The 22,820-nt window shown below is 34.8% G+C and overlaps 2 protein-coding genes across 3 annotated transcripts in view; one reads left to right on the forward strand and one right to left on the reverse strand.

Moving 5' to 3' along the window:
• Seipin (lipid droplet biogenesis associated protein seipin) overlaps positions 1 to 8,706 on the reverse strand; it is a 54,211-nt gene extending 45,505 nt beyond the window's left edge. The window contains exon 1 of one of the 2 annotated variants that reach the window (XM_089093201.1): positions 8,635 to 8,706. The gene's annotated coding sequence lies outside the window, so the exon portion shown is untranslated. The remainder of the gene's footprint in view (positions 1 to 8,634) is intronic. The other variant, XM_089093202.1, reaches the window with a different exon arrangement.
• The window catches only part of LOC148949151 (putative OPA3-like protein CG13603), a 42,914-nt gene continuing 28,569 nt past the window's right edge, over positions 8,476 to 22,820 (forward strand). The window contains exon 1 of the mRNA XM_089093204.1: positions 8,476 to 8,656. Coding sequence (XP_088949330.1) covers positions 8,518 to 8,656 — 139 coding nt within the window. The 5' untranslated portion in view covers positions 8,476 to 8,517. The remainder of the gene's footprint in view (positions 8,657 to 22,820) is intronic.

A 22,820-nucleotide genomic window follows, 5' to 3' on the forward strand; every position in this document is an offset into this window, starting at 1 on the left:
AACTATTTCTAATGTGGTTCTAATCTCAGTGTTCCACATGTTCTTTTCATGAGTTAAACAACCAAAGCTAACCCCATTTTACCTATATAGTGTATATCCCAGTTGGTCTAGCTACCCCGTCCCCTTTTGCCTGTATAATTTATACCAGCATTACAGTTCTGTGGGTGCGTGTTAGCCGGTTATGAGCTGTACTTTTTTTTCAGTTGATTTATTTTCTCTTACGATTAGATTCGTAAGTTCAAACTAACATCACCGTTAGTCAAAAATCGCCATGAAGGCTAACAAAATTTACAAAAATATAACCTTTCTTTTTGTTACAATTAAAAATTAGAAATCTCCAGAGCAGGGGTGTAATTTGCTATATGGCTAGAGGGCAACTGCCCCATCAGTTTCCCCCCCCCCCACATATGAAATTTAGTGTCTTCAAAAATCTTGTCAAAACTAAGATAGGCCTACATAATTCAAGCATCCACAGAAACAGATTAGTTTTTTTTTTCTTAGTATACCTTTGCCTTTATAGTACCTTTATTTGCCTTTGCCTTTATTTGCCTTTATAAATGTATGGCTCATTTTTCATTCTTCGCTTGGTAATTTCATGGTAATGGTTTTCGCTTGGTAATGGTAATTTCATTGACTTGGAAAAATCGGCTCCTATTCCTATCTAAGATTTATCGGCAAAATTTATTCCAGGAAGATCAGCAGAAGCAAAGCTAAAGGGCTTGAGGGTGAAATTGTCTTTAGGACCAGCATATGTTGTGGTGCTATTTAGGGGAACATATTGTTTTTTTATCTTCAGGCATTTGTCAAGGGGGTGGGAGGCAAAAACTGACTTTGCCTCCTTGAGCTGAAATACCTACCTACGCCTCGGAAGCTAATAGAATGGTCCATTTTCCACAACCAGTTCCTATACAAACAGTATTCATATTTACTGAAAGGCAGGAATTTACGTCAGATCCCCTTTCACTTTGAACAATCATCTTTCCTGCTAACCAGCTCTCTTCCTTCAAAATGGTAGCAAAAAATGGTTAATGCATTCTTTTTTTTTTTCTTCTTTTTTTTTAATAGCGTGTCCTAAAATGCGGTATAGTTGTAATTTAAGGTACTTTAAAATGTAGAGGAGGGTAAAAAAACTGCAATTCTGTCACAAGTAAGCATAACAGCTTAGTCAGCTAACCTTCTTAACCTGCCAAGATTTACCCAAACTAACCCAGACCTAGACCCTACTTTCTGCAGACTTGATTTTGTCTGAAAATGTTTCTGGGAAGCAAAAAATGGTGATTAATTTATTACTTACAAGGATATGTCAGTTTTAGTTCTACATTAATACAGATTAGTTGTATCAGTTGTTGGATAATTACAATTATATATTGTAATTATATATTGTAATAATTATACAAATGGGGGGTTGTAAATATACAACCCCCCACCAATTGTATCAATTGGTGGGGGGTTGTATCAATTGTTGGATAATTATATCAATTATCAAATTTTCTCAAAAATTTTCTACTTTTTAAAGAAAGTCCTCAGACACTACACTGTTAGTGACTCTCGTAATTTTCAATTCCTAATATTTAATTAGAGATTTTTAATTCTTTCCTAGTTAAATCACCAAAAATGCAATTCTTGTAAGTTTTTCATTCTTTTTTTGATAGTATGAAACCAATTAGAGCTCATTTCTATTCAAACTTCCTATACAAACTTTATAGAGAAAAGTTGTTTGTACCAGAATGATGCAAAAATTTGCAATCAGACGTGAAAGTGGGCCCTTAACCCCTCCATATCTGCATTTTCTTCCAAGCGAGTTTTTAGAAGAAAATTAGGCATACTCGAAGCGGAATACTCTGCATCTTATTCGAAGCGGAATCATGCAACGATTTCCAATCAGTACTTTTTAAAGAAAGTCCTCAGACACTACACTGTTAGTGACTCTCGTAATTTTCAATTCCTAATATTTAATTAGAGATTTTTAATTCTTTCCTAGTTAAATCACCAAAAATGCAATTCTTGTAAGTTTTTCATTCTTTTTTTGATAGTATGAAACCAATTAGAGCTCATTTCTATTCAAACTTCCTATACAAACTTTATAGAGAAAAGTTGTTTGTACCAGAATGATGCAAAAATTTGCAATCAGACGTGAAAGTGGGCCCTTAACCCCTCCATATCTGCATTTTCTTCCAAGCGAGTTTTTAGAAGAAAATTAGGCATACTCGAAGCGGAATACTCTGCATCTTATTCGAAGCGGAATCATGCAACGATTTCCAATCAGTATGACTGGAAGCACAAAGTAGACCCTTGGAGCAACATCAATTTTTCAGAAAAAGAGAAGAAAACTGACAACCTATTTATGGCCGATTTTTAAAAAAATAGAAAATAACTGTTAGAAACAAAAGAAAAAATTGTTTATTCCCTTACTTTTTGCAATAGATCTATTCAAAATTCAGGAAGTAGGATGAACAGAGCCATTACGTTTTCAAAAAAAGTTTTTCTGAACATAATGTACAAGGTGGCAAAGTGGCAAGGTGGCCAATTTTTAGTTTGTATATGCTTTAAGCCTTCTTGTTGCACTCAAGACAGCTTAGTGGAAGTCTTTGTCAAATATCTTTGCTTTTCCTTTTTTTTCATATCCTGAAAAAAAGATCCTCGTCCCGTTTTCTCTAGCCAGTGTAATCTCAGTACTTACTATTTAAGATTAATGTTAACAGAAACAACGAATGAGAGAATATTTATTTGTTTTTTTTTTTTATATAAGAATAAGGAAAGATCTAAACAAGATCTTCTGAAGAAGAAGAAAAATGAAAGAAAGGGATATCTAATCAAACTCGAGGAAAGAAAACAAGACACTTTGCAGAAGTGGATATTAAAAAGTTATCTGACAAAAACGAGGGAAGAGGATACAAAATGTAAAATGTGTTTCACTGAGTAGAGGAGAAAAAAAAAACATACCAACAATGCCTTGAGGATTTTCCAAGTTTGTAAAGAGATGAATCAAATGGAACTGCCTTCTGGTTGCATCATCAGATGCAATCTAGTAAAAAATGGATGGTACTGTTCTAATATATGTACAACACCTGAGACATTCACTCGACAAAAGCAAATATCTGACGCTATCTAATGCTGTATAAACAAATATTCAGGATTTTCTCACTCTGGAAACTATATTTTAACTTTAGTTTTTTGGGGTTTAGGGGGGGGGAAGGTTGGGTTCAGTTAGGTTACTTATTTAATATATAATATGCTTTACCCCCCCCCCCCCCTAATGTGCAAATATATAGCCCAATTTTTTTCAATAAACTATTATATTTTCATCATATTTTTTTTATTTCATTAGCATTAACCATACTTCACTTCTCGCATGTTGTACAGATATTAGAACAGTACCGAATGGACTCATAGCAACCAAAAAAGATTGAAAAAAAAACTGTCCAGTGCGGAAGAATGATCATTTGAAGCTGATTCCAGTGGCAGATCCAGAGGGGCATGCGTCCCCCCGTAGCGTAGTCTAAAGTAGTGTAATTTACTTAATTAACTCAAGTTTGCGTTAATTAAACTTGCTCATAACGCAAGTTTATCGGATCAACCTATTTTGCCCTCCCCTCCTAAAAAAAATCCTGGATCCGCCTCTGGCTGATTCAGGAATGGTTGGTGTTATTTTGATTAATCTTATTGATAAAATTTATTTCGAAAATAGATTGCAGAAATTTCAAAAAATAGCCTGAAACCCCTTGAAAATGGTGTCGGATCGAGATTAAAACTGCACCATTGGAATTAAAATATTCAAAGTTACTGCCAAGTGGTTCAGTGATAGTTGCAACACAGTCACTAAAATGGGAATCTAGAGTTAATTCCTAACAGTAGGAAAGAAGAAAAAAATATAATAAGGTTATAAATTATTTTTCATAAGAATAGACTAGGGGTGTATTTTACCCTGTTCTATGGATCCAGGGGGGCGTGCGCCCCCCCCCTCGCGTCGGCTAAAGTAGTGTAATGTACTTAATTAACTCCCGTTTGCGTTAATTAAACTTGCTCATAACGCAAGTTTATCCGATCAACCTATTTTGCCCCCCCCCCTAAAAAAATCCTGGATCCGCCTCTGGCTGATTCAGGAACGGTTGGTATTCTTTTGATTAATCTTATTGATAAAAGTTTATAGCGAAAATAGATTGCAGATATTTAAAAAAATAGCCTGAAACCCCTCGAAAATGGTGTCGGATCGAGATTAAAACTGCACCATTGGAATTAAAATATCCAAAATTACTGCCAAGTGGTTCAGTGATAGTTGCAACACGGTCACTAAAATGGGAATCTAGAGTTAATTCCTAACAGTAGTAAAGAAAAAAAATATAATAAGGTTATAAATTATTTTTCATAAGAAAAGACTAGGGTTGTATTTTACCCTGTTCTATGGCCAGGGGGTACTTGTGCATTATACCCACTCTTTATATACTGCTAGTTTGGTTAATGCTAATGAAATACAATAAAATAGGATGAATATAGAATAGTTAAGAAACAAATTTGGGCTATATATTTGAACATTAGGGGGGGGGGTAAAAAAAAATCAAGTAAAAAGTCATGGTGTGTCCATTTTTACACTCTTTTGTCTTCGGCAATAACCCCTTATTCTAAAAAAATTCAACTGCCTCTTTTTCTGTCTTTGGCAAATTCCAAATTATACTCTAACAACTGTTTTATGATCGGTTATCTCTCCTGCACAGCTCTCCCGCATCTGTCCCGGTAACTGCCGCGTCTCGTTTGACATATATAAAAGTGGGTGTAATGCAAAAGTACCGGCCAGGGTTGTATTTAGTCTTATTTTATTTCATTTTAATAACATCCTATTCCTGCACGCCTTATTTTGGGAAATTCCTGCTATTAAATAGTTACAATTCATTTTTACTACTAGGACTACTAACGTATCACTCCAGACCCAAGTCACCTGAGAATAACACAGCTGTACAAGGTCTTCCTCCGACCCAATCTACTCACCAAAATTAAATCTGAAATCTTAATAAGTATTTTCAAAATTGACCAAGAATAGTATGTTTAAAATATTTGCAATTTTCTAGGCAACCAAAATAATACCCTTAGTTCAAAAATTTCAGCTTACTTCAATAGAGAGAATTTAAAAAGTGGCAATGCTGACCATTGTCTAAGGCAAAAACAAGAAATAAAAACAATTTAACAGATTGAAGAATACATTTTTAATTAATGCCTAATTTAGTTTGAGAATCATTCAAGGAAGTTTTATATAATTTAAGATGAATACCTGCTTCAATACTGAGAAACTAAGGCCCTTTTTAATTAAAGAATTTAAAGACAAAACAGCAAATAATTGAAAACTAATTTTACTAGGCCACCTAAAGAAAAAAAAAAAAAAATTGCATTTTCAATGAATAAGCCATGATATGTCTGAAAACATCAAATAAAAATGGAGCATATGTCTTAGTTCTTAAGTTCTTCTCTACAACTCTACCAGTTTTGTTGTATTATCTTTACCAGCAACATTTTAGCTGAATAGTGATAGCTTAGATAATTTCGGAGACCACACTGCCTTTCCATGACGATAAAATAAAAGTTCAAAATAGGGTCCTTTTTAATAGACAGTGTATGGAAAATTCACAAAAAATACCAGATATTTTGGTCACATATACCGTGACCGTCATCAGTAGTAAAACTAAACTAAAACAATTTAAAACAAAAGCTTATATACGAAATCAAATAAAACTACATATTAATTCTTTAATTATTTTCAAAGAAAAGGCGGAAGCTAGCCTCTTTGACCTTCTTGGATTCGGTTCATTAGAGTTCAATGATATAACATTTGGACAAAGGTCAACTACATTGGGTGAATTGAACTTTACTCTGTCAGATTTTAATAAATTACCATAGATAGAGTTCAGTCCAAATTCACCTGTATTCCGATTCAAAGCAATATTCTTGAATAAGATTTTCTTTATTTCAAAAGTGTCACGAAAATTTTGCTTTAAACTCCGATCCCTAGAAATCAAAGAGACATTCTTGAACAAAATTATTTGAAAAAAACTACGTTTTCTAAAGAGTTAAAGAGGCTGAGTTACAAGGTCGAACCTTAAAACGTACAGGGATTAGGAGGCACAGTTGGGGGGCTGCCGCCCCCAAACCCCCGCTTTCGCAGCCTTTAAATAAAAAAAAAGTTTTTTAAACTGAAAGTAAGGAGCGACATTAAATCTTAAAACGAACAGAAATTATTCCGTATATGAAAGAGGCTGTGCCCTCCTCAACGCCTCGCTCTTTACGCTAAAGTTTTTATTGTTTAAAAAAAGAGTTGTGAGAAAGTCAAACTTTAGCGTAAAGAGCGAGGCGTTGAGGAGGGCACAGCCTCTTTCATATACGGAATAATTTCTGTTCGTTTTAAGATTTAATGTCGCTCCTTACTTTCAGTTTAAAAAACTTTTTTTTATTTAAAGGCTGCGAAAGCGGGGGTTTGGGGGCGGCAGCTCCCAACTGTGCCTCTAATCCCTGTACGTTTTAAGGTTCGACCTTGTAACTCAGACTCTTTAACTCTTTAGAAAACGTAGTTTTTTTCAAATAATTTCTGCACGTTTTTGTACAGTTTATTACTTATTATTGCTCCTTGTAACTCAGCCTCTTTAACTCTTTAGAAAACGTAATTTTTTTCAAATAATTTAAAAAAGAAGCTGGGTTTCTTTTTAAAGTTTGAATTCAGTATTAAAAAAATTGCTGTGATGGTGAACCAAATCCGAGTTTTCGCCTTAAAGCCTGGAATGTAACTGCTAGACTATACAGACACAGCAATAATTGTTTTTTAGTATATTGAAGCTATTTTCAACGCAAGCAAATTCCCAAAAAACTTGGGATTTGGTTTTTGGAGAAAACAGGGAAGGAATGACCAGATTGATCTGAAATTTCGAGGATAAGTTCCCAGGCCCCAGGAAAGATCATGGTTCAAATTTCAGTCCGATCAAACAACGTTAAAGGGGGGGTGTGGTCGGAAAAATTAACATGTGCTAATATAAGAAAAGAAGGTTGTTCGAAAATGTAAATTCGGGGGATAATTTTTTCGGTGTGAAAATATCGAAAGGCCCTAAAAGGTCCAATTCTGCTTCAAATGAGTCCTCATTCACCCGGATCCGGTGCCAACTGTGGCCTGTAGGCGTGGCTAAGAAAAAAAAATAAATGAATTTTAAGTGGCTATATTTGGTTTTTTGAAAACAGGGAAGGAGTGATCGGATTGAGCTGAAATTTCGAGGATAAGTTCCCGGGCCCTAGGAAAGCTTAACTTCTAAATTTCAGCCCAATCGGACAACGTTAAAGGGGGCTGTGGTGGGAGGGTCCAAACTTCCGGCCCAGTTTACCCCATGAAGATAAAGTCGGAGGAGGATGAAATTTTGCAAGTTTCTTAGTTTGAGCTTGGGCTACAAAATGCGATTACCGCCGTCTCTCTGCGACCTCTAGGACCTGAAATCGCTTAACATTGTGGTGGGTCGCCTCTTTATAGAGGCACAAGTGTGCCTCCTTGATAAAATGGTCTGGAAAATTGAAAATATGTTCTGAAAGGGCTGAAGTAAAATCTTCAGACTTAGAAGGTCAAAGAGGCTAGCTTCCGCCTTTGCTTTGAAAAGAATTAGAGAATTAAACAATATGTAGTTTTATTTGATTTTGTATATAAGCTTTTGTTTTAAATTGTTTTAGTTTAGTTTTACTACTGATGACATTCACTGCATATGTGAGAGAAATATCTGGTATTTTTTGTGAATTTTTTATACACTGTCTATTAAAAAGGATTTTATCCCTATTTTGAACTTTTATTTTATAGTGATAGCTGTTTTAGGCAACTTTTACTTTGGATTTCTCATGGGCATGGATGCCAGCATATACTTGAATTCTAATGAATTTTTGGTTTTCTTAATTAAATTGCTAGCTAAAAGATAAATGTACCACTTGATATGCCTATAAATACTGATTGAAAATATATTAATTGCTACCCATGCAACTGCAACCCAGCCCCCCACCTAATTACTGTTTGGCTACATATAGCCCTAGGATACATTCAATATATGTTAATTTTGTTTACTTTTGTGATTTTTTGCTTACTTCTTGTAAAAAGATTGGTTCATAATATCAAATAAAGCCAATTTAAAACAACAAAAATTAGCAAAAACAACAAAAGTTTTGTATACAGCTTAGGGTTGAATCTGGCCTTTATAGGGGGGTGGGGGGTGTGTGTGTGCACAGTTGTCAGGGAGTAATTAGTTTATTTGAAATACATCAAAAGGCACATCAAGTGATGCTCATCTTTTAGCTAGGAATTAATTGAAAAAACCTGAAGTTTCCCTGAATTTTAAGCGGAGAAAGTCTTCTAAATTCGTCTATATTAGCTCAGATTCATATCTTCTAAATTTGCCCAAGACAGACGAACGCATCGCATTCGGATGTAACGCGCTAAATCGACAACATCGGGAGTGTTGTCTGTGTCTACCCCTTTAAAACTTAGTGCTAAAGCGCTCCATAGCTACGAAAATGGTTGTGGGTGTGCCTGTGGCTAAACTTGCAGTACTAGTGGTTAGGCAATTAAGTAAACCTTTTGCCCAATGGATAGCTAGAAGAGCAAAGAATAACTACTATTTTAGGACTTACATTTGTATGCCTACAGCTCAAAGTAAGCAAAAACTATCCACTAGAATATTTTCTATTTGGGGTGGTTTTTCTTAGGTAGCGCTGTGTTATGACAGTGTGTATTTTTCCAATTTTCGTAGACATTTTCGATGTTCCTTTTATATAAGGCCCATTCACAATTACAACCATTAGAAGTTAGAATCATCTAGATCAGAGTATTAAAAATAATAGTGATATTCTTTGATTTAAGAGAGAAATTAAAGAAATCCTTTTTACTAAGTATGAATTAAGTTCTTTTGTTTTTGTTGTTTTTTTTTGTTGGGGAGGGGGGGGGGTGTGTAAATAAATAATCGAGTAATTTGCGACAAAAATGTTTATTATATTTGGAAAGAGCATAAAAAAAGGCGTCGAGTGGTATGTTTACTTTATTCGTAAGTCAATAATATGAATTGCGGAATATTTATCAATAACTAAGTAGATTATTATGGCCTCTCTGGGTATGATCTTACACAGTAGCGTATCCAGGGGGGCGGGAGTGGCACGCCCCCCCCCCCCCCGAAATTTCTTTTCTTCTTTTTTTTAAGTGCCAATATAGTAAGTTCCGAAATATTCATGCTTTTAAGTTATCTGCAACACCCGTTCTTTTTTTCATTTCTTGTTAAATGGCTATCCATTTCTCCAGCAAGCTTATATCATTATTTTATCATCAAATGTGCAATCGCCTCCTGTAATCATACAATATGTCAAGAAATTTTTCTCACTGTTTAACCCCTGCAGCTATAAGCACTAGCTTCTCTGCAATGAATGAATTGCGATAAGGAATTGAACTAAGAAGCGATGGTTCATTCAAAGTTTCAAACGCTGCTATAATTCCAGTGTAAGCTAAGCATTGAAACGGAAAGGTCATATGAGAGAAAAGAAAGAAAATTACCTTAAATTACCTTAAATCACATGTCAAGCGAGATAAGGTGGTTTTGAGCCTCCTGTAGAAATCTTGCTGGGGGTGTTTCAAGGTTATGATTTGACATCCCAGTTCAGCCTCCATTCGGCGTTGGCCCAGTCTTGATCAACTCCTTTCTTGAAGGTATCTAGAGTTTTAGATTGGGCGGTGGCTTTGGATAGGCTGTTCCAGAGTGGGACGGAACGGACTGAGAAGAACTGTTGGCGCTCTCGCTTGATACAACAGGGAGCCTGCAGCTTCTTGGTGTGTCCTCTTGTGGTAGTTGAGAAGGACAGGGAAAAGACATGACTTAATAGGTCATTTTCTAGCAACTTACGAGTTGCTATTACGTCTCCTCTTTTCCTACGGTATACTAAGTTAGGGAGTTTGAGTAAGGTGAGACGTTCCTCGTAAGATTTGTCTTGGAATGCAGAGATAAGCTTAGATGCTCTTATTTGGACACTCTCAAGTACTTTGACATCCATCTTATAATAAGGAGAGACTAGGGTCATGCCACATTCCAGGTGAGGATGGACCATGGCTTGTACAGTATTGTAATAAGTCCCAACATCCTGGTTGTACAAGTTTGTTTTATGAGACTAAGGGATTTGTTTATTTGACCAGCTCCGTCTTCTGCGTGGCTGTTAAACACCAATTGACTTTTAAATACAGCCGTCATATCATGTACCTCATTAGCGTTCTCTAGCTGGACATTTTAAATTTAATACGCATGCTTCTGATTAAACCGTCAAAGATGTGAAAGTTTAAAGTTAAAGGCATTGGAATAAAGACACCAATCTAATGACCATCTGCATAATCTGTCCAGATCGGCTTGTGTGGTTGACAGATTAATGTTGTTCTGGGCCAGTCCTTAGAGTCTGTAGTCATCAGCATATAGCATCAATGGATTCTTTTGGTTCGTTGTACAGTTATTGATATACATGCTGACAAGCTTAATTAGTTCTAGTTAGTTCTTGTAGTCAGATACTAATATGAAACTCGTGCTTTACTTGAAGAGTGGTTTCTCCGGTTTTCTGTTTGCGGAAATCTCACCTGCTCTGCAGTAGCGAAACAAATCATTGGCCAATGCATTGCGTTCGGCTTAAAAATGGAGAAATTTGTGGAGGTTGGTTTTGATTGGGCCAGCAACATGTCAGGCTGCTATTCTGGTGCACAGGTGTACCGGGAGTAAAACACGATATACTTGAAATACCAAAATAAAGTTCCTTCTTTAATTCGGACTCCTATAATTAAGCTAAATCTAGTTTCAAAAATGAAAAAGTCCTTAATCAGCAAAGACAAGAAACTGCAGTCTTTGGATTTCGCTAAGACAGTGAGCAATAAGAAAAGTGCTACGCACAATATTTTTAAGGAAGTTTAAACGATAAGAACCGTGTGAACGCCTAAATCATCAAAACTATTTAAGACGTATTATTGGACGAGGGTCCGCGTCCTTGGGGGCACGTGAGCCAATGGCAGGCAGTCCCTAAAGCGCAGGACGAAAGAACTGCGTTTGGGAGTGGGGAAAATGTGTTTTTAATTTTAATGTTAAGTTAGATCTAAAAGAGTTCGTACCGCAAATAATCTCGGTCACCATTTATTGTCTTTGAAGTGACCCATTGCTGTACAACTAAGCATGTAAGTTTAATAAATCTATTGTCTTTTTATAAGTGTTCGTTTCTCTTGTATGTCCGAGTCTAGTCCGATAATAGGTAACTAGTTCGCCAGTCTCCAAGGTAAATGCTCCCAAAGGAATCTGATCTCCAAGTGGCGCTATAGGAGAAATCTCTATCGCTACGAGCAAGCCTTCGCTATCACCACGGACAATCCTTCAATGGTACAAATGGCGCGTGTCGAAAATTGGAGGATAACTGCGAACTAGTTAGGCCATTTAAACTTTGTAATTCAAATTTGATTTTTGGAAAGATACAGACATATAAGAAAATTTATTTGGCATAGAACCGATTGGATACTATATTAAACCCATTATTTATAATTATATATATTTGCATACCAAAAAATAGTTTATTTAAATTTTATTTAAATTCTACAAAACCGAAAAAAAAAACCAACAAAATATTGAGGTAATTCAATAAATAATATACTTTCAGAAGCTATTATCAAAAAATAAATAGCTTTAGAAATATATACCGGAATAAACTTGTAAAAAGGATATTTACTAATTTAATATCCAATTGACACATTTTGTAAAATTAACAAAAACAGATATTGAATAATTAAAAAACATTCTCCTACTACGATTAAGAGCCCAGGCCTTAACCTTTCTAAACCAAGCCGAGCATACAATATGAAATGACGCAAACTTGACACCCAATCCAGTTGATGGATTATTAAAAGCATTCAAAGAGAGATTTATAGAAACCAGTTCAATAAATAAATTAAAACATGGAGTAGTGAACTTTGATTTTTCACAAAATATAAGGGAATATCTGGATAATATACGCATTTCTGTAGAAGCAAAATACGGAAGTGGTTCTGGGCAACTGTATGAAAAAGTCATACTAAATACCTTTTTGCAAGGGCTACCCCAAAACTATATAGAGTATTAATATCCAAGAACATTCAGACATTGGACCTTGCAGTCCAAGATTTAGAAAGACTAATCGAATTTTATAAATTGTTTGACAATAATATTTATGAGAAAATAAGAAACCGCTTCGACTCACACGCGACCAGACTCTTCAAGGGTTATCAGACCTTCCCCAATATCTTTCCACGGGATAACTCCCCAGACAAACACAGAAAAAAACCGCAAAACTCAGCTAGGCAGAAAACAATACGTTTTCAGCCCATTAACCCTACAATAATAAGGTGCTATAACTGCAATCGTGTTGGCCACATAGCAAGAGAGTGCCACTACGTCACCAATCCCATACCAAGAAATGCTGTCGGTAATACGCAAAATTACGGTAACCATTTGTTCAGAAGAACAAATATTAGCACCGGTCGTGCAATAGGCTATAGCCAGGGGGGATTGCGCCAATCAGTACCTTGTACTACGGACCCCCCACCTTGGGATAACACACTACCTAACATTCCCATTAGTTACATTTGTTAAAAACAAATGACTAAAACATGTGAATATAATGAGATACTTAAATACAAAACTAATGAAAATTTGCAAAGGAGACGTTAGAATTAGACAAGCCAACGGCACTCGCAATCAACGCCAGCAAATGGCACTGACACGAGACATCCACGTTACCATAATAATACATGGCGAAGACAGGCAGACGTAAATATGCCTACGGAACCTAATACGTCTGAATATCTATTACAGGCACCGACAAATGAAATAAATTCTCAGGGAAACGCTTCAGGCCCCTCAGAAACATAAGTTGGACCCCGAGGGTGCCAAGGATATTTAATAGGTCCAGAACAATACTAGTGCCTTCTTGTAGTGATATTATTAACAGGTTACCTATATTTAATGATTTTTGTGTAGAAAACGTTTAATTTACGGCCTTGGTTGACAGTGGAGCTACTGTAAATATAATAAACTCTTGCGTATTTAACACGTTACCTCTGCACATTAGGCGACAAAAGAACCCTAAAAATCCCAATTTAACAAGTGTTACAGGCCATAAATTAAATGCAAAAGGGTCAATTTTACTAAACTTAAAAAGAGAAAACAGAACATACATGACAAATTTCATCATATGCGATAATCTCCCATATGAAGCTATTATAGGGGCAAATTTTCTAAGGTCTAATAGAATACTATTAGACGTAGCCAACGAGAGGTTGGTCTACCCAGCTAAGGTGGAGGAAAAAGTTTCTACCTTAAGAAATCGTAACAGAGGTTACGAAGATAACATAACAGTAAACAAAATTTCTAATGGTATAATGTCGAAGTATTTTGAACCTCATGTCTCGCAAAGACATGGCATAATTGGAAATTTGTTCAATTATCCTGAGAGATATCGCAGACATGAAGTAAATTTAAATAATAACAGCAATGAATCTGCGAAAATAAAAATAGGAGATATGCGACAGTACAGATCAAATGAAATTAAGAAAATAGTGGAATTATGGAAAAACATAGTAAAACCCAACGTGACGCCACAAGATGCCGCAATGGCGCAGCATAGCGCCAGCATGAATCTAATAAACAAGGAAAATGAAGAGAAATATTACGGATTTGCGATAAGGAAAACAAAAATCCCTCCCAAAACGATGCAAAAAATTCAAATATCACAACTGATCGAGCCAACAATTAGCAAATCAGAAATATGGTATGCAACCCCGTCTGAAATACCCGAAAATCTGTCTTGCGAGGAACAGATTATATATTAAAACAAAGGGGAAGGTTTTATTTGGGTAACAAATAACCATAAAAATGATACAATTACAATTAAAAAGGGAACGTGTTTAGTCCAAATCGAGGTTTTAACGGAAAATGATTTAAATAGACGGGAAAATTCTAAAAGAAACCTAGTTAACGGTATTAAAACTTCAAATAACGAATATCCTTTGACTAAATCGCAATTTTTAAACAAATTTAAAATGGATCATATTACGGATATGTAAATTAATAAAAAATTATGCTATTTATTATGTAATTTTAAGTTTTTATTTTATGAATCTTAAAATTAAATCGGTATTATCCAATTTTACCATAATTAAATTTTGACGACTGGTAATCCCGTAGCAAAACAGCCATATCGCGTGCCATATAAGCACAAAGAGTGGTTAAAAAATAAAATCCATGAATTAGAAAGGAACGAGATTATACGCCCAAATATAAGTCCGTATAGTGCACCAAGAATCTTAGTACCAAAAAAGAATGGAGATTTTAGACTCGTTGTAGATTATAGGGCTCTCAAAAAACCCGTAGTTAGCGACAAATTTCCTCTAGCAGGAAGAAATTAAATTCTTGACTCGATATCAAGCAAAAACTAAATTTTTAATTCTTTGTACCTTTCCCAAGGCTACCACCAGGTAAAAATAGACAAAAAGGACTTCCATAAAACTGCATTTTCAGCATCTTAATACGGTTCTTATGAATACTTGAGAGTACCATTTGGGCTTAAAACAAGTTCAAGCGCGGTCTGTAGACCCCTATTGCACCTGTTAAGTGGATTAAAGAATATAATTCATTTTGTTGATGATATTATATGCGTGGGGGAAAACACTGAGCAACACTTAGCAACTTTAGCTAAGGTGTTCGAGAAGTTCAGGCAAGGCAATTTAAAATGCCGGCCTGAGAAAGTAAATTTATTTCAATCCAAAATTAAATTTATAGGAGTAGTAGTAACCCAGGGAGAGATATCCCCAGACCCTGATAAAATTAAATGTGTTGAAAACCTCAAGCCCCCCAGAACTCTGAAAGAATTAAGGGGACTTTTAGGACTTACGGACTACTTTAGAAAATTTGTACGCAATTATTCACAAATTGCGAAACCCCTCACGGAACTAACGAAAGGAAACTCCCATAGTGTTACCTGGTCCCAGGGAGCTCAAACTTCCCTAGACCAACTCAAAAAGGCGCTCACTTCTGAACCAATTTTATCACTCCCTGATTTCGAAAATGGAAAATTCATCGTTACCACTGATGCTAGCTCAAAGGGCATAGGCGCTATCCTTTCACAAGCAATCCCAGTAGAAAACCCTAACCCTCTACAGGGAACACCTAAACAAATAGAACAAGTTATATGCTATTCAAGTAAAACTCTATCAAAAGGCGAAAGTAGTTATTCCGCCACAAACTTAGAATTACTATATATTATCTACCACTTGGACAAATTTAGACATTATTTAGTTGGTAGAAAATTTATATTACGATCAGACCATAAAAGCTTGCAGTACATGCGCACATTTAAAAACACCACGGGCATTCTAGCTAGATGGATCATGAAAATCCAAGACCTAGATTATGAATTTGAACATTTAAAGGGAAAACAAAACGCAGCTTGCGACTTTTTGAGTAGATATCCAGAAAATGATCCGTCTGAAACTGAAGAGAATTAAGTTAATGCTATCAATTATAAAAGCAAACATGGATATAAGAAAAACAAAGTCAAAGACGCAGTAAAAGAAAATAAGATTAACTATTGTCCCCTGTCTTTGGAAAATATAAAAAGAAAGCAAAAAAAGGACGAAATATGTGTAGCACTAATTGATTATTTTGTGAATGATGAGGCGCTACCGGATAAATTCAAAACTATTAGAAAAGAGATAGATAATTTCTACTACGACCTTGATGAAGAAATACTGTGTAGAATTGTGACTGCTGAGACAAATAGAAACCAAACCTCGATAAGACCTGTATTACCACAAAGCTTAATAGGGCCTGCATTTGAATATTTTCATTCGGACACAGGTGGACATTCAGGAATTATGAAAACGTTCCATAAGTTAAAACAATACTTTTACGTACAATCGGCACTGACAAAACTTAAAGAATTTGTAAGTACATGAGAAGCATGTAATTTGAGAAAAACCCCCCCCGCTTATCCAAATCCCCCACTGGGAAGGGTCCCAGCAGCACAGTACCCCTTCGAGATCATCTCATTTGACCTGTACGGGACAAATGGAGGCTTACCTGTTTCCAGCAGAGGCCATACGTGTATTCTTTCGGTTGTAGATCATTTTTCCGGATTTACTTTTGCAAAAGCATTAAAAAATCAAGGTGCTTATGCCACAAGTAAGGCATTAGCAAAATTATTTTAGGCATTAGACCATAAAAGCTTGCAGTACCTGCACACATTTAAAAACCCCACGGGCATTCGAGCCAGATGGATTATGAAAATCCAAGACCTAGATTATGAATTTGAACAGTTAAAGGGAAAACAAAACGCAGCTTGCGACTTTTTGAGTAGATATCCAGAAAATAATCCGTCGGAAACTGAAGAAAATGAAGTTAACGCTATCAATTCTAAAAGCAAACATGGATATAAGAAAAACAAAGTAAAAGACGCAGTAAAAGAAAAAAAGATTAACTATTGTCCCCTGTCTTTGGAAAATATAAAAAGAAAGCAAAAAAAGGACGAAATATGTGTAGCACTAATTGATTATTTTGTGAATGATGAGGCGGTACCGGATAAATTCAAAACTCTTAGAAAAGAGATAGATAATTTTTACTACGACCTTTTGCAAAAGCATTAAAAAATCAAGGTGCTTATGCCACAAGTAAGGCATTAGCAAAATTATTTTAGGCATTAGACCATAAAAGCTTGCAGTACCTGCACACATTTAAAAACCCCACGGGCAGTCTAGCTAGATGGATTATGAAGATCCAAGACCTAGATTATGAATTTGAACATTTAAAGGGAAAACAAAACGCAGCTTGCGACTTTTTGAGTAGATATCCAGAAAATGACCCGTCGGAAACTGAAAAAAATGAAGTTAATGCTATTAATGCTATGATCAAAAATGTACACAAGAAGAAAAAACTAAAAGACGAAGCAAAGGAAGAATCGCAGAGCTATTGTCCCTTATCGCCAGACAAAATAAAAATGAAATAACAAAAAGACAAAGTATGCACTAAACGAGGCAAATGTTTCTCGAACGATAATGCGTTACCGGATAAATTCAAAACTCTTAGAAAAGAGATAGATAATTTTTACTACGACCTTTTGCAAAAGCATTAAAAAATCAAGGTGCTTATGCCACAAGTAAGGCATTAGCAAAATTATTTTAGGCATTAGACCATAAAAGCTTGCAGTACCTGCACACATTTAAAAACCCCACGGGCATTCTAGCTAGATGGATTATGAAAATCCAAGACCTAGATTATGAATTTGAACATTTAAAGGGAAAACAAAACGCAGCTTGCGACTTTTTGATTAGATATCCAGAACATGACCCGTCGGAAACTGAAAAGAATTAAGTTAATTATGTAAATGCTAAAAGCAAACATGGATATAAGAAAAACAAAGTCAAAGACGCAGTAAAAGAAAATAAGATTAACTATTGTCCCCTGTCTTTGGAAAATATAAAAAGAAAGCAAAAAAAGGACGAAATATGTGTAGCACTAATTGATTATTTTGTGAATGATGAGGCGCTACCGGATAAATTCAAAACTCTTAGAAAAGAGATAGATAATTTTTACTACGACCTTTTGCAAAAGCATTAAAAAATCAAGGTGCTTATGCCACAAGTAAGGCATTAGCAAAATTATTTTAGGCATTAGACCATAAAAGCTTGCAGTACCTGCACACATTTAAAAACCCCACGGGCATTCTAGCTAGATGGATTATGAAAATCCAAGACCTAGATTATGAATTTGAACATTTAAAGGGAAAACAAAACGCAGCTTGCGACTTTTTGAGTAGATATCCAGAAAATGATCCGTCGGAAACTGAAAAAAATGAATTTAATGCTATCAATGCTAAAAGCAAAAATGGATATAAGAAAAACAAAGTCAAAGACGCAGTAAAAGAAAATAAGATTAACTATTGTCCCTTGTCTTTGGAAAATATAAAACGAAAGCAAAAAAAGGACGAAATGTGTGTAGCACTAATTGATTATTTTGTGAATGATGAGGCGTTACCGGATAAATTCAAAACTCTTAGAAAAGAGATAGATAATTTTTACTACGACCTTTTGCAAAAGCATTAAAAAATCAAGGTGCTTATGCCACAAGTAAGGCATTAGCAAAATTATTTTAGGCATTAGACCATAAAAGCTTGCAGTACCTGCACACATTTAAAAACCACACGGGCATTCTAGCTAGATGGATTATGAAAATCCAATACCTAGATTATGAATTTTAACATTTAAAGGGAAAACAAAACGCAGCTTGCTTATTTTTTAGTAGATATCCAGAAACTAATACGTCGGATACTTAAGAGAATGAAGTTAATGCTATCAATGCTAAAAGCAAACATGGATATAAGAAAAACAAAGTCAAAGACCCAGTAAAAGAAAATAAGATTAACTATTGTCCCCTGTCTTTGGAAAATATAAAAAGAAAGCAAAAAAAGGACGAAATATGTGTAGCACTAATTGATTATTTTGTGAATGATGAGGCGCTACCGGATAAATTCAAAACTCTTAGAAAAGAGATAGATAATTTTTACTACGACCTTTTGCAAAAGCATTAAAAAATCAAGGTGCTTATGCCACAAGTAAGGCATTAGCAAAATTATTTTAGGCATTAGACCATAAAAGCTTGCAGTACCTGCACACATTTAAAAACCCCACGGGCATTCTAGCTAGATGGATTATGAAAATCCAAGAACTAGATTATTAATTTGAACATTTAAAGGGAAAACAAAACGCAGCTTGAGACTTTTTGAGTAGATACCCAGAAAATAATCCGTCGGAAACTGAAAACAATGAAGTTAATGCTATCAATGCTAAAAGCAAACATGGATATAAGAAAAACAAAGTCAAAGACCCAGTAAAAGAAAATAAGATTAACTATTGTCCCCTGTCTTTGGAAAGTATAAAAAGAAAGCAAAAAAAGGACGAAATGTGTGTAGCACTAATTGATTATTTTGTGATTGATGAGGCGCTACCGGATAAATTCAAAACTCTTAGAAAAGAGATAGATAATTTTTACTACGACCTTTTGCAAAAGCATTAAAAAATCAAGGTGCTTATGCCACAAGTAAGGCATTAGCAAAATTATTTTAGGCATTAGACCATAAAAGCTTGCAGTACCTGCACACATTTAAAAACCCCACGGGCATTCTAGCTAGATGGATTATGAAAATCCAAGACCTAGATTATGAATTTGAACACTTAAAGGGAAAACAAAACGCAGCTTGCGACTTTTTGAGTAGATATCCAGAAAATGATCCGTCGGAAACTGAAGAGAATGAAGTTAACGCTATAAATGCTAAAAGAAAACATGGATCTAAGAAAAACAAAGTCAAAGACCCAGTAAAAGAAAATAAGATTAACTATTGTCCCCTGTCTTTGGAAAATATAAAAAGAAAGCAAAAAAAGGACGAAATATGTGTAGCACTAATTGATTATTTTGTGAATGATGAGGCGCTACCGGATAAATTCAAAACTCTTAGAAAAGAGATAGATAATTTTTACTACGACCTTTTGCAAAAGCATTAAAAAATCAAGGTGCTTATGCCACAAGTAAGGCATTAGCAAAATTATTTTAGGCATTAGACCATAAAAGCTTGCAGTACCTGCACACATTTAAAAACCCCACGGGCATTCTAGCTAGATGGATTATGAAAATCCAAGACCTAGATTATGAATTTGAACATTTAAAGGGAAAACAAACCGCAGCTTGCGACTTTTTGAGTAGATATCCAGAAAATAATCCGTCTGAAACTGAAGAGAATGAAGTTAACGCTATCAATTCTAAAATCAAACATGGATATAAGAAAAACAAAGTCAAAGACCCAGTAAAATAAAATAAGATTAACTATTGTCCCCTGTCTTTGGAAAATATAAAAAGAAAGCAAAAAAAGGACGAAATATGTGTAGCACTAATTGATTATTTTGTGAATGATGAGGCGCTACCGGATAAATTCAAAACTCTTAGAAAAGAGATAGATAATTTTTACTACGACCTTTTGCAAAAGCATTAAAAAATCAAGGTGCTTATGCCACAAGTAAGGCATTAGCAAAATTATTTTAGGCATTAGACCATAAAAGCTTGCAGTACCTGCACACATTTAAAAACCCCACGGGCATTCTAGCTAGATGGATTATGAAAATCCAATACCTAGATTATGAATTTGAACATTTAAAGGGAAAACAAAACGCAGCTTGCGACTTTTTGAGTAGATATCCAGAAAATGACCCGTCGGAAACTTAAGAAAATGAAGTTAATGCTATAAATGCTAAAATCAAACATGGATATAAGAAAAACAAAGTCAAAGATGCAGTAAAAGAAAATAAGATTAACTATTGTCCCTTGTCTTTGGAAAATATAAAAAGAAAGCAAAAAAAGGACGAAATATGTGTAGCACTAATTGATTATTTTGTGAATGATGAGGCGCTACCGGATAAATTCAAAACTCTTAGAAAAGAGATAGATAATTTTTACTACGACCTTTTGCAAAAGCATTAAAAAATCAAGGTGCTTATGCCACAAGTAAGGCATTAGCAAAATTATTTTAGGCATTAGACCATAAAAGCTTGCAGTACCTGCACACATTTAAAAACCCCACGGGCATTCTAGCTAGATGGATTATGAAAATCCAAGACCTAGATTATGAATTTGAACAGTTAAAGGGAAAACAAAACGCAGCTTGCGAATTTTTGAGTAGATATCCAGAAAATGATCCGTCGGAAACTGAAGAGAATGAAGTTAATGCTATAAATGCTAAAAGCAAACATGGATATAAGAAAAACAAAGTCAAAGACTCAGTAAAGTAAAATAAGATTAACTATTGTCCCCTGTCTTTGGACAATATAAAAAGAAAGCAAAAAAAGGACGAAATATGTGTAGCACTAATTGATTATTTTGTGAATGATGAGGCGCTACCGGATAAATTCAAAACTCTTAGAAAAGAGATAGATAATTTTTACTACGACCTTTTGCAAAAGCATTAAAAAATCAAGGTGCTTATGCCACAAGTAAGGCATTAGCAAAATTATTTTAGGCATTAGACCATAAAAGCTTGCAGTACCTGCACACATTTAAAAACCCCACGGGCATTCTAGCTAGATGGATTATGAAAATCCAAGACCTAGATTATGAATTTGAACACTTAAAGGGAAAACAAAACGCAGCTTGCGACTTTTTGAGTAGATATCCAGAAAATAATCCGTCTGAAACTGAAGAGAACTAAGTTAATGCTGTCAATGCTAAAAGCAAACATGGATATAAAAAAAACAAATTAAAAGACGCAGTAAAAAAAAATAAGATTAACTATTGTCCCCTGTCTTTGGAAAATATAAAAAGAAAGCAAAAAAAGGACGAAATATGTGTAGCACTAATTGATTATTTTGTGAATGATGAGGCGCTACCGGATAAATTCAAAACTCTTAGAAAAGAGATAGATAATTTTTACTACGACCTTTTGCAAAAGCATTAAAAAATCAAGGTGCTTATGCCACAAGTAAGGCATTAGCAAAATTATTTTAGGCATTAGACCATAAAAGCTTGCAGTACCTGCACACATTTAAAAACCCCACGGGCATTCTAGCTAGATGGATTATGAAAATCCAAGACCTAGATTATGAATTTGAACACTTAAAGGGAAAACAAAACGCAGCTTGCGACTTTTTGAGTAGATATCCAGAAAATAATCCGTCGGAAACTGAAGAAAATGAAGTTAATGCTATAAATTCTAAAAGCAAACATGGATATAAGAAAATCACAGTCAAAGACCCAGTAAAAGAAAATAAGATTAACTATTGTCCCCTGTCTTTGGAAAATATAAAAAGAAAGCAAAAAAAGGACGAAATGTGTGCAGCACTAATTGATTATTTTGTGAATGATGAGGCGCTACCGGATAAATTCAAAACTCTTAGAAAAGAGATAGATAATTTTTACTACGACCTTTTGCAAAAGCATTAAAAAATCAAGGTGCTTATGCCACAAGTAAGGCATTAGCAAAATTATTTTAGGCATTAGACCATAAAAGCTTGCAGTACCTGCACACATTTAAAAACCCCACGGGCATTCTAGCTAGATGGATTATGAAAATCCAATACCTAGATTATGAATTTGAACATTTAAAGGGAAAACAAAACGCATCTTGCGACTTTTTGAGTAGATATCCAGAAAATGACCCGTCGGAAACTGAAAAAAATGAAGTCAATGCTATAAATGCTAAAAGCAAACATGGATATAAGAAAAACAAAGTCAAAGACGCAGTAAAAGAAAATAAGATTAACTATTGTCCCTTGTCTTTGGAAAATATAAAAAGAAAGCAAAAAAAGGACGAAATATGTGTAGCACTAATTGATTATTTTGTGAATGATGAGGCGCTACCGGATAAATTCAAAACTCTTAGAAAAGAGATAGATAATTTTTACTACGACCTTTTGCAAAAGCATTAAAAAATCAAGGTGCTTATGCCACAAGTAAGGCATTAGCAAAATTATTTTAGGCATTAGACCATAAAAGCTTGCAGTACCTGCACACATTTAAAAACCCCACGGGCATTCTAGCTAGATGGATTATGAAAATCCAAGACCTAGATTATGAATTTGAACATTTAAAGGGAAAACAAAACGCAGCTTGCGACTTTTTGAGTAGATATCCAGAAAATGACCCGTCGGAAACTGAAAAAAATGAAGTTAATGCTATCAATGCTAAAAGCAAACATGGAGATAAGAAAAACAAAGTCAAAGACGCATTAAAAGAAAATAAGATTAA

The sequence above is a fragment of the Artemia sp. Qi Xiang Cuo genome, chromosome 8 (assembly GCF_049724085.1).
Source record: "Artemia sp. Qi Xiang Cuo chromosome 8, ASM4972408v1, whole genome shotgun sequence".
Taxonomy (NCBI): domain Eukaryota; kingdom Metazoa; phylum Arthropoda; class Branchiopoda; order Anostraca; family Artemiidae; genus Artemia; species Artemia sp. Qi Xiang Cuo.